This window comes from Podarcis tiliguerta (genome assembly GCF_965153285.1).
Source record: "Podarcis tiliguerta genome assembly, chromosome: 4".
Classification (NCBI taxonomy): Eukaryota; Metazoa; Chordata; class Lepidosauria; order Squamata; family Lacertidae; genus Podarcis; species Podarcis tiliguerta.
In genome coordinates this window covers 64382185-64395252 of record NC_139537.1, presented here as the reverse complement: position 1 = coordinate 64395252, position 13068 = coordinate 64382185, and the positions used below count along the sequence as shown (strand labels likewise).

At 42.0% G+C, this 13068-nt stretch overlaps 1 protein-coding gene across 4 annotated transcripts in view; it reads right to left on the bottom strand.

Moving 5' to 3' along the window:
• The window catches only part of GPM6B (glycoprotein M6B), a 105109-nt gene extending 96986 nt beyond the window's left edge, over window positions 1-8123 (bottom strand). The window contains exon 1 of one of the 4 annotated variants that reach the window (XM_083437495.1): window positions 7737-8123. In XM_083437495.1, the coding sequence (XP_083293621.1) occupies window positions 7737-7740 (4 nt within the window). In that variant the 5' untranslated portion in view covers window positions 7741-8123. The remainder of the gene's footprint in view (window positions 1-7736) is intronic. The other 3 variants (XM_083437493.1, XM_083437491.1, XM_083437488.1) reach the window with 3 other exon arrangements.
• Window positions 8124-13068: the final 4945 nt, after the last annotated feature.

Genomic DNA, 13068 nt, shown 5'->3' with positions numbered 1-13068 from the left:
TACTTTAGAACAAGTGTTCACTATGATCTTCCTGTTACATAAGCAAGCAAAATAACCTAATAAAGTTCAGAGGGCAATGATATACATTAAAGTTAAAACAATCCAAAGTGCCAAATTCTGTCATCCGACTTGAACAGAGAACTTATTCAAGGAACCATTGATCAAAGCAAGTTCAAGATCTCTCATAATATTTTAAACAATACAGTCCAGTGTGTTTTCATGCTTAACTTTAAAAGCGTATTATGACTCACTACATTGTAAGAAAAGAATCAGTTGTGTGATAGTTCACATACAAAAACCACGACTTTTTTTTTTAAAAAATGCTTGGTTCCCTTAGTTTATCATTCAAATGAGATCTGAAGCAAACAAACAAATAGACAATAAAGTTTCAAGAACAATGGATTATTTATTTAGGTAAAGAGAGATAGCAATTAATATTTTTAAGTTCACCAGGGGAAAAGTATGCATATGAAAAGCAAGGATTTAAGCGTGGACTGGACCAAAGGATCCCACAATTGAAATGTAGCCAACTATAATGACCAATACTAATCAAATTTGACCATTACTGTGTCTCACAAAGGGTTTTTAATCCTGCCTGGACAAAATGTACAGTTGAATAGGAAGAAAGAGGGCTGCTTTTCTTTCAAGATTTGCCTCCAGCTGTTCAGAAGAAGAAAGCACAGTTTAAACACAAACAGATTTGTCTTTCTTTTCCCAGTTCAAATCGTACGTTGGAGCCCTAACTCCAGGTAGTTAAAAGTATGCTGTTCATGGAGTTTGTAACTAACATTACTTTTCAACAGTAGCAGTGTGGCCAAAGGTCTATCTAGTTGATTTTCTTGAAGTTACCTTTTCAAAAGTTTGCTGAAAAAATGTGTGCCATCTTCTCTCTCAAACAAAAAGTGGCATTAGTCTTCCGAGGAGAGATGGAGATGTAGAGAGCTGATGTTTGCATAACCAACTTTTCTTTAGTATTCTCCAGCTATGTCCTTTAAAAGTGTAGGGGGGGGGACTGGCCTGCTCATTTCCTCTTCTCTTATGAAAACCCCAGTGTTCAAGACCCATTCAGCTTAGTCGGTCTCACGCCAAGGAATCTGGCTACAAGATTGTTTCTCAGGCATGTAACAGGGTTTAGACTGAAAAGGGAGGGGTTGGGATGGAAGTTAGTAACACATGGACAGTTAACAAGCAGCCAGATCCAACTATTCCTCTGGCACAAGATCTTCCTAAGCCTGCTTTAGAGGGAGGAGCTCTGTTGTACAATCCTCTGTCAGCAAAAGGTATTTGCATGCACAAGGCAGGTTTGCCAGTGTATCTATTGACACCAACGAGGTATACAACAAAACATCCTTCTCTTTGAAATTCCCAAGTCCTTTTTGCTTTTAGCATGGCATTCATACCTAAATTCTGCTTTTCATCCAAAGCTCTGGGAGGCACAGCAAAAGTCTACAGGGAACAACTGAGGTGCAGCTCTGAAATCTGGATGTTCCTTCAGCAGCAGTTCAGGGGAACTTGCTGGGCAATGCAGAAACTTGAAAAGGGTTGCCTGCCCTGGACTCAAAAGCTACAATAACCCCAAAAGGGTATAGTGGCTTGCCTGATCTAGTATTCAAACAAACAAGCACGAAAGTCAGAAAATCCATCTGATGTAGTTAAGTCTATAAGCCAGTTAGGAAATTTCCTAATAATTCAAAATCTATCAAGAGGTAGACACTACCAAGTGTCTGCACAGCTACCAAAAGCATGAGGACCTGTCTGGAACTGAAGCTCCTGTTGAGGTGGCTAGCCTAATCCAGAGTGCTTTGAGAATGTCTTCACAACTCAAAATGCATTCTGAGGACCTGTTTAAAGATGGACAGAGTTCAGAGTCCTTTCCCCCCACCTCAATTGGTAACATCAGGTGTCAAGTAACTACTTACCATAACTGGGCAGTTCCTGTTAGTTTGCTCATTCCTTAATGTGGTTTACTGATCAAAGCTTGTTCAGGTTCTCATTAATTATTGGCATCAATTATGCCAGCTAAGCATTGGTATTAGAAAACAGTATCTTATCCAACTCTCACCCCTCACTTCCCTGAGGTTCCCTAGTGAAATCTATCCAACTCCCTTTGCACCAGAAGGGCAAGTCAATAGCCCAGGTAGATAAGAATATTGGAAAGAGTGTGACTTCTATAAGTTAGCTGTTGGGTGAAGTGCATTCAGAGCTCCATCGGAAGGAACACAGTTAGTTGCCCTTGTGTTACAGAAGCCTGAATGGAGTCCAATGGAAGTTGGGTATTTAATGCCACTAGTCCTGTGATGGAAGGAACATTCTTTCAGCAGAGATTTGGCAGGCAAAACCGCTTGGCTTTCAGGTGTATCTTGAATGCCCTTTCATGCCAAGAGGCCTTAACAGGTGTTTAAATTGATTAACAAGTCACTTAAATGATTTGTATTGTTTACAATGGTATTTTATGTTTTACAGCTGTGCACTACCCACCAACCATAGTTTACGATATGGCTGTATAGAATAAACAAATGTTCTGATTGCAACTAACAGTTTCAGGCAGGATGGAAGATTTACAAATGTTTTAGAGTGGCCTTTGAGAAAAGAAGAACTCGCTGTTTTAAAACAAAGATCAAGACTGTTGCTTTAACAGCCCTGGCCAAAGCAACATTGTTTCTGGATGCTTCCAATCCTGCTCTGGACAGCAGTCCTTTTGCTTATCTTCTTCACATGCTTGCTATTGCAAGCAAGACTCCAGTCTTGCCCCACTGTAGGTCACTGTCCCCAAATGCTGTTTATCGAGCCTAAAACTGTCAAAACAACACTAAGTCTCCAGGTCCAAATATCTGATGGTACACTTTACAGAACTGATCACACAGTATAAAGTTTCTTCTTTTTTATCCTTTGTTGTTATCATGTTAAAACAACAGAAATGCAAACATACCCCCACCCCAGTTTAAGAGTCCATATCTTATTTAATTAGCTAAAAACCTGGGAGAAGAGGAATGTTTTTTGCCTGGCATATAAAGTTATGTAACAAAGGTGCTAGATGAGCCTCCCTGGGGAGAGCATTCCACAAATGGGGAGCCACCACAGAAAAGGCCCATTCTCATATTGCCACCTCCAGAACTCTCATGGAGAAGGAACACAAAGGATAGCCTCAGATGACGAGCACATGGTCGGGGTTGGTTCATATGGGTAGAGGCAGTCCTTGAGATATTGTGGTCCTGAGCCATTTAAGGCTTTATAGGTCAAAACCAGCACTTTGAATTGCAGCAATCTAACCTAGAAGTTACCAGAGCATATACAACAGAAGTTAGGCTATCCCTATTCACATAGGGGTGCAACTGGGTCGTCATTTGAAGCTGATGAAAGATACCCTGTGCTACTGAAGCCACCTGAGCCTTAGGTGATGCAAAAAATCAAAAAGTACCTGTTCTTTCAGAGAGAGTGTGTGTAACCCCATCAAGAACAGGCAACCCCCCCCATCCATCACTTTCTAGGGAACTGCCCACTAAAAGTGCCTCTGTCTTATCTAGATTGAGCTTCAGTTTGTTGGCTCTCATCCCGTCTATTACTGAGGCTAGACCTCAGTCTAGCACATTTACTGCCACACCTGCAGATGTAAAGGAGAATTAGAGCTCTGGGTCATCAGCATATTGCTGACAATATACTCCAAAACTCTGAATGACCCCACTAATGGTTTCATGTAGATGCTGTACAGCATGAGGGATAAAACTGAACAATAGGGCCAAATAGCACTCCTAAGCATCACCTTCTGGAAACAACTATCCAAGTAAGACTTGGGAGAGTCACTCCAAAAGGATACCGTAGCCAATGGCATTGAAAGCTGCTGAGAGGTTGGAATGAACAGGGACATATTTTCCCCCTCTCTCTCCCAAAAGAGGTCATCATACAGGGCAACCCAAGCAGTTTCTGTGCCAAAACAGGGCCTAACCCCCAATTGAAATAGATCTTAAAAATCTGTTTCCTCCAGGAGCACCTGAATATGACCCTTGCCCAAGAAAGGGAGATTGCCAACTGGCTGGCAATGATTTTTCTAATCTGGGGAGGGTTTTTTCCCCCCTTTATCAATGTTATAATACAGTGGTACCTCAGGTTAAGTACTTAATTTGTTCCAGAGGACCGTACTTAACCTGAAACTGTTCTTAACCTGAAGCACCACTTTAGCTAATGGGGCCTCCTGCTGCCGCTGTGCTGCCGGAGCACGATTTCTGTTCTCATCCTGAAGTAAAGTTCTTAACCTGAAGTACTATTTCTGGGTTAGCGGAGTCTGTAACCTGAAGCGTATGTAACCTGAGGTACCACTGTAATACTTTAAAAACATCCTTTTTTACCACAAGTAATATTAAACATATAAATTGAAAACAAAGATATCTAAGATTCAATATCAGAATAAATGGCAACAATAATCAGGAAACATTTCACCTCTCTCTCTAACTCTTGCTTATCATTGTGATTGTACTCTTTATCGTTCTCTCCTCCCCCTTCCACATTTTAATCAATATTCTTCAATACTGCCCTAGTCTCATGATTTAATTTAGTCAGTCAATAAACGTTTAAAGTCTTAATGTTTTACTGCATTAATGAATCTTAGTAGAAGAATGGCCTACCAAATTCCATAACAGTTAATCAGTTTCAAGTCATGTGTAGAAGCAATTAAGTAGATAGCACAGGATGCCAATAAAAAAATCATTCTGGAACCTTAACAGTTTGGCTACCATTTCAATTGCCAATCTTTCAATCTTAGGACTAAGAGGTGCATATCCTTGGATAGGGTGCAGTTGCTTAGCAGACCTGACCCGCTTCTGTACAATGAGTTCAATGTTTAATTTTCCTTTTCAACTCTTAAGCACACAGCTCAAGGAGACCTGTATCCAAGTTTATGTTTAGTGGCCCATTTCTGCTGCAAAGAGGCAAAACAATACAGATTGCTTGCAACCATCTTCGACGAATGGGCAGAAACTAGTTTCAAAACTGTTTAGCGTGCTTTAAAAAAAAGAAGTTAATAGGAGTACATTGTATCATTTTGGAATTGCGAAATGAACCGCGTGCATCCACATACACAAAGCCAGTCTGTTTGAGCTCTTGTGCAAAATAAACATACATGTATCCATATCCACAATGCTTATCCAGGCCTGTTTGAACAGGCTGAATAAGTTTTTTTATATGCAAAATGCACACACACACACACACACCACCCAGAAGCACTAAATTGTCTATAACCAAATCTGGATCAAGGCCAACACAAGTAGATTAATATAAATGGCACTTTCCCCATCAACTTCATTGGAGTGGAGAGTGAACTCCCTATCTGTCAAGGTTAAAAGGGGCAATTCTTCTTCCGCCTGCCCTTCCTCCCTTCTTTCAAAGTTAAGCAAGCACTGCAATTCAGGAGCCTAATCTTCATTCCCAATGTATAAGGAATTGTGGAAACCATAAAGCAGTTTGAGAATGTCAGCTAATTTGATGCTGTACATCCGCTTTGGCTTTGGTCAACCAAGACCATATAGACATATAATTTAAACTAAAACCAGATGCACGGCACAAACATCTGGATACTAACATAGGGATATGAGCTGATAAACAGCAGTCTTGCTCTGATAACCTTCGTTGGGTCATATAAAGTCTAAAACTGAGCAACTTGGTCTTCTTTATCTGAAGCGTCAGCATTTTATAAAACTTCTGCTCTGCCCAGGAGCCAAAGGAATTCATTTTAACCTTCCAAACCAAAAAAGCTTATTGTAAGCAAACTATACAATAGATAGTCTGAGATCCATCTGTGTGCTGAATTTCAATTATTCCAATTATTATGAGAACCAAGATATCCTGTACATATTAAAGTTTATAATTCCAAAATACAATATTAGGGTCCCCCCTCAATTGTATCTGCAAAGACACAAGAACAACCACAATCAAACAAGAACTCTGAATAAGCTCTTCTGATTTCAGTTTTTACATCTTTTTTAAAACTTACTGCTCTTATAAGTATTGCCATACTCCAGAAATTCCCTTAAAATTGGTCACAATTGAGTTCACAGTTGATTTTTTTTCTGTACATGTTTAGCTAGATCTTGCCTCTTTTTTTCTTTTTTCTTTTTTGAGCAGCCAGTGTTAAAGACCTTCCCTAAATAAATATTTTTTTTCTGCATAAATTCCTGTTAGGACACCTATGAAGTTTTGGTCATAAAAAATACACTGTGAATATACTCTGCCACAATGGGGGAAAACATTCTTGGCTATTTCTCCTGCCACTTCTGTGTTATCTCTAACCTACAATTTCTATACCTACTCTTCCTGATCAGTATGCCACACTTTCTCTACCTCTGCCCACCCCCACCCCCCTGCAATAACGGGCCCTCACTAAATAAGGACTTCCTGCAATTAATTCAAGTCAGTCACCACACCTTCCATATGCTATGTACTATATACCTATTTATTTGATGACCACATAAGCAAAGCAGCGTCTCAGGAGTGCATCAGTACATTTATGCTGACTGTAAAATTATTACACGTGTCACAAAGAACTGATACTGTACTTAATTCTCACAACTTCATCCAAAAAATAAATCCCTGAGACTTTTTTTTAAGCAGTCTACAGCTGGAATGCATTAGTGAAATCTTTGCCATATACTTTTAGCCATCAAGACTGAACTCCAGTGCATCGTTATTTCAATAACTCAAAAGAGCTTTAAAAGTAGTTAAATACCGTTTTTGTGGGGAGGGAGGGATATGTAAAGTAAAAGGAGGTGTAAAGTAGAGAGGGTTGTCATTTGCACAAAGATCAGGCAAAACCTTTCCCACAAGGACACCCGCTCGGTCCATGACTTTTAGAATATATCTATTGATTGTGTTTAATGAAGCAGGCTTTAAAGTCATACAACCCTAAACGAAGACACAAGCCAGGACTTATGACTTATAGCCAAGTATAAATTCTCAGTTGGGCTGGGTGGACACACATAATTCAAAAAAGCGAACACCGTGGCCAAGATCTCAAAAAGGTGAAACTGTTTGCTTATGCCTTTCCTCTAACCATCCCTTTCCAAAACCCAGCTCCAACCCACCAGAGGCAGATTAGATCTGATTTGTTACAATTTAAAAAAGGGACACAGTAAGAGTGTGAGAGTCCATGAACTATATGCAGGGCAGTATTGCCGTTTTAAAGTCATGTTACAGTTTTGAAGTCATGTACCAAAACAAAGCATGCATCTTAAGCTTGCTCCTGCACACTGCTTTGTGTCTGGTCAGAAGCTTTAAGAGAGCAGACAAAACTCCACTGCAGGGTGATCTGTAGCCAGCGGGGATCTAACCTTACTGCAAAGTTAAAGGGAGAAGAGGGAGCCTTCCTGGTATCTCAGGGCTTCCTCGGCTGCATTTCGTCGCTTCCCCTTCCCTCCTCTCAGCATCCCGAGGAAGACCCAAGGATCTCCAAGGGTAAAGCATCTCCCAACTTCTTCCCAATGCTCAGCCTCCCCAAAGAAAGACCCGCGCGCACAAGAGCATGTGCAGAGTGCCTCTCCCATCCCAGCCAGTATCTGCAATAAGAGGAAAGGGGGCTTCTCCAGAGGGTAAAATGCAGGGGCGCTTGAGAGTTTGAGGTTCCCTCAGCTGCAAAAATTAGTCAAGTTTGGGTCCCGCCCTCCTCACACCCGCCTAAAGGGCTTGAGGGGAAGGCAGTTCCAAGCCCGGAGCCGTTTTCAAGGCAAGAGCCGAAGCAGCCCTTCTCTTACCCATGGCGTCTGGCAGGCGTGCAGGTGGCTCGGCTGGCGGCGGCAGTGGCGACTTCCCCGCTTGCCCTTCAAGGCTGGCTTTCCCCGGCTGGCTGCGAGGCGACGAGCAAACTCCTCCCGGCGGCGTCCTCCTCTCTCCGAACAGGCGCCTCAGCTGCTCCTCCGCGCGCCGCTCGCCTGCGCCCGCCCTGGATGCGCTCTCGCGCCTGCTTGGCCGAAGGGGGCGGGGCCTGCGCGGAGCCGCCTCAGAGAGGAGACCCCGCCGCGGGTCCGCAGGCCGGGGAGGCGGGAAACTCCGTGGAGGCAGCTCTTCGCCTCGGACGCCTTTGTGAGGGGCGCAGCAAGGCAGGGCGAGGAGACTTCAGGTGCCTGGAGCTTCTCGGGCATTGTGTGGCTCTCTACATGCGCCTTGAACCCAACTCTCTCTCCTAGGGGAAGGATATCTCCCGAGTAACACCACTGGAGCTGTAAGGATTACACGCTTGTAGTGGTGCGCGCGCGCGCGCCCTCAGGTGCGCCCGCAGATAAGGCGCCTTCTAGTGAGCCAACCCATTGACCCATCTAGCTCGGTTTCTAGATGGCACCTGGGACCTTCTCCACGCCCAACAGAGGCTCCACCAATGAGCTACGACCTTCAGTGGTGTTGTTGTTTAGTCATTTAGTCGTGTCCGACTTTTCGTGACCCCATGGACCAGAGCACGCCAGGCACTCCTGTCTTCCACTGCCTCCCGCAGTTTGGTCAGACTCGTGTTTGTAGCTTCAAGAACACTGTCCAACCATCTCGTCCTCTGTCGTCCCCTTCTCCTTGTGCCCTCCATCTTTCCCAACAGGGTCTTTTCAGGGAGTCTTCTCTTCTCATGAGGTGGCCAAAGTATTGGAACCTCAGCTTCAGGATCTGTCCTTCCAGTGAGCACTCAGGGCTGATTTCCTTAAAAATGGATGCGTTTGATCTTCTTGCAGTCCATGGGACTCTCAAGAGTCTCCTCCAGCACCATAATTCAAAAGCTTCAATTCTTTGGCGATCAGCCTTCTTTATGGTCCAGCTCTTACTTCCATACATCACTACTGGGCAAACCATAGCTTTAACTATACGGAGCTTTGTTGGCAAGGTGATGTCTTTGCTTTTTAAGACGCTGTCTAGGTTTGTCATTGCTTTTCTCCCAAGAAGCAGGCGTCTTTTAATTTTGTGACTGCTGTCACCATCTGCAGTGATCATGGAGCCCAAGAAAGTAAAATCTCTCACTGCCTCCATTTCTTGCCCTTCTATTTGCCAGGAGGTGATGGGACCAGTGGCCATGATCTTAGTTAAAATACCTAATGAAGTGGGTGTGGCCAAAGGTTCCTCAGGTGCCCCAGTGTGTCCTCCCTCCACCTGCAGCTTCCCCCATCTCTAGGCTTGGAAAAAATTCTGTGCTTGGAAAAATTTTCTTTATGGTCCAGCTCTCACTTCCTTACATCATAGAGCTACAATATTCAGAGTGTATTAACAGTCAGTCCCTCTTCCTAGGGAACTCTGAGAATTATGAACGCCTAACAACTCTCAGTAGAAATGTTGACATGCTAATGTGCTAAATTATGGTACCAAACCAGTTCAAACCTGCTGGCACAGATTCTCCAATTAATATAGGGGGGGGGGGGAATCTACTGTTTGATCTTATGGCCTTTCAAGTAAAGGCAAAAATTACAGTAACTGACTAAGATGGATGTCTATCGATGCTTCTAGGCTGGGGTCACTGATTCGCCTTTTATTATTTTAGACCACATGGGGAGAAATAGTTCACATGCTGTTACACACACAAATTGTTATGTTTGCTTTGATAGTCAGAACATATTTTATTTTATTTTACCTTTTTAGATCATTGTTCACACTGTGGGTGATAATAGTCCTGAAGTTTCTACACCTGAATGTGTGATTTCCAATTACATTTTTCAGCTATTATGTTCTATTATTGTGTGTGTGTGCCATATCATAATATCAATTCAGATTATCGAGAGTGCCAGGGAAAGAGCAAGCCATCTTTGAGATTGATATTTACAAGGTTATTCCATTATGTTCCGAAAATTATCACTGCTGAGCTGCGCACTCGGGGAAAACTGGAAATAATGATCATAGATAGAGAAAGTGCATGATTCTTAACCAGATGTTAGCTTCATAGTGTATAAGAAGCAAAAACAAAAAAAACCCAAAACCCTGCAGGCAAAGGAATGCTGTGTTCTGTACAATTAGGAAAAAAGTAGCTCATTTTATATGGTTCATTGATTAATTTTATGGGGAGGCCAATGGAGCATGCAAGTTATTAAACAGAAGTGTGGTCCAGATCTTATAGATATCACTACACAGGCATCTTTACCTATTATTTAAAACATTCATAAAAATGGGTGATGGAGCAAAGTGGCTTTTAATGTGATTAAATTGAAAAGTCTTACTGCAGTTCCTTGGAAGATCATATGCTGGAATGGATGTTGTGATTTCAAAATGGATTAAAATGAAATAAAAAAATCATTTATTTAATACATTTGTTTACGGTAATTCCCCTCAATATAAGTATTTCCAGCAATAAAACAGAACAACAAAAAACCCCATGCAATATTGACTCAGAGAATGAAACAGCAGCTAAATCCATTAAGACCTAGTCAGTTAAAAGTATAGTGTGAGAAAATGGGGGTTGGTCTAAACAGCATAGAAGACCCCCCCCCCCAATCACTCTATGGTTACAAGTTTGGGGTTGCACTAAATGCTCGGGTTTTGTTAAAGCACCGTCAAAATTTTGTAACTCTGATAGTAGAAAGAAACTGCTAAAGCAGTCAAAGTGCTTCGATTGGCAGATTCCTTTTCTTTGGGAAAATGTGTCTTTGCATAAGTAAGAACATAGTCAAGTATAGGTGATGTGTTTCCACAGAAACAAATGGTGCTTCCATGCAGATGTTTATTGTGGAATTGGTGATATCCGTGCACATGTTTAATGCATTGTCCACATGATGCTGTTGTCATCAAAATGGCAGCCTGTACTTTTTTATATACATTTAACCCAAATTTCCTCTTACGATGGAAAATCAGTTAAGGAAAAAAGAACCCATTATACATCCACAATTAGTGCATTTTTTGGTTGTTGGTGGAGGGAAGTTGGTCCTGTCTGTGAGCACAACCTAGCCATTTGTTTCCAGTAGCCTGAAGTATAAGAACCTGTTTATTTCCGATTACCACATGCTGAAGGCACATTTTAATTTCTGCAATGCAGTTCAAAGGAGCTGTTTTCTTAAGATCTCAATATGGCAGACTATGTTGGAGACAGCAATTGCAGTGCTTACATTGAGGCTTGTGGGTTATTGACGGAAGGGGCCAGAATACACAGCATGGAAGCATTCCATCAAGGACCACCTACCAGTGTTGATGGGAAACACTTGCATGGTTATGAAAAGCAGAAGACCTAAACTGTGTATGTGAACCCTTATGTTCCAATCACATGCACAGAAAAATCAGATCTCAAATTACTTATTTGAGAAATCTAGCTTTAGAACCTCTGGAAGGACATATCTTTCTCCCCTTTCTTCCTTGGATGGAGCTGGTATCGTCATAGTGCTGGTGGAAAAACAACAACCCAATAAGCTAGGGATGGACAGAAGGTAAGACCATAAGAAGGATCGTGTTGGATCAGGCCAAAGACCCACCTACTCTGGCATCCTTTTCTCACAGTGGCCAAGTAGATGCCCAGGGGAACCTTGCAAGCAGTAACATTCTCCAGACTTATGATCCCAATAACTAGCATTCAGGGTCATTCTGCCTCTGGCAGTGGAAGCAGCCATTGATAGCCTTGTTCTCCATTAATTTACCTAATCCTCTTTTAATAACGTCCAAGTTGTCCATCGCTGCCTCATCTTTATGGGAATAAATTACACAGAGGAATAAGAACATTTTATTTATATGTATTTTCTCACACATCCCTTCCAGAGACATGCTTTTTTTAACCTCTTAAAAGGGATGAATAAAGAACAGCTGTTCAAATATATATTGTTGTTCAACAAGCAAAGAGACTTCCAAGTTCCAGTCATAAAAAGTAAAAGCAGGGTTAGTGGAGCTCATTGTAGTACTGCCCACCTCTGAAGCGAAAATCTCTCAACGCTTCCCACCTAGAATCTAGAATAAATAGATCTAGATAAATCTAGAATCTAGAATAAATAGAATAAAATAGAATCTAGAATAAATAAATCTAGAAGCATCAGGATTTATCTTATAAGAAATAAGTCTGGCTTAGTCCCCCATTACTTTGTTGTTCATCTGCTCTGGATTTACAGTTTTTGTATTTTAAAATTCAGTGGTGGTTGGTGCCCCCTGGAACTGGTTGGGCAGAAGACAGGAAAGCAAATCGTAGGTGGAATCAGAGCCAATGACAGGAAGAGCAAACCAATTTTAGTTTTGTCTCCATCCTCCTCTCTGCTGAGTCCTGCAAGGGCATCACTGAGGCTGAGGAGGAGGAGGAGGAGGTTGACAGGCCTCCCTATCCCAATGGTACCTCCCATTGGTTGTAAGACAGCAGGAAGGTGAAGGTGGTTTTTTCTATGGAAATTAAAGCTCTTGCTTTGAGTTGCCTTTGGCAAGAAAAAGTGGTGCCTCAATTTAATAAGTTGTTATTATTATTATTTGTGTTCTGGCTGATGCCATTTGGACTGTTCTCACAGAGCTCACATAACTGAGATTTCTTTTTAATTCTAGCCTTATAATTTGTTACACAGCAAGGTTTAAACTGTGCGTATAACATTAATTTAACTTCTGGTTCAGCTTCATAATCACAAGGGTGGTTCCCTTCACACCACAGTTGTTACGCCTACACAACCATCTCCACGAAGCATTCAACATGAATACCACAGCAGGATTTGGAATGGCAACTGCAGCTTGCTGCAAACAAGCCCTCTGTAGCCCACAGTTTTGCAGTCGACTTAAATTTTAAAACTGAAGTGGAGATCCATTAGATGAAAAGTGGGCTGTCTACACCCTTTCCAGCAGAGCCCTGTACCCATGCTAGCTTCATGCATTGACAGCTGTCCTTCCTTTGCAGTTCATTCATTCATTCATTCATTCACTTAATTATTTACTTATATGTATTTCTGCCCTATCTTTTCTCCAAAGAAGTCAAGGTGTGTACGTAAGTTTCCTCCCTCCTGAGAGATTGTGTCTAATGCAAGGTCACCCAGTGAACTTCAAGGCTGAGTGGGGATTAGGACCCTCAGTCCCCAGGTCTCTAACCCCTATGCCAAGCTAGCTCTCTGTATTACTTCTCAGGCTTTTGTTTTAGCAAGCCACAGAGAAACCACTTCAGCCAGAGGTACATAGCAA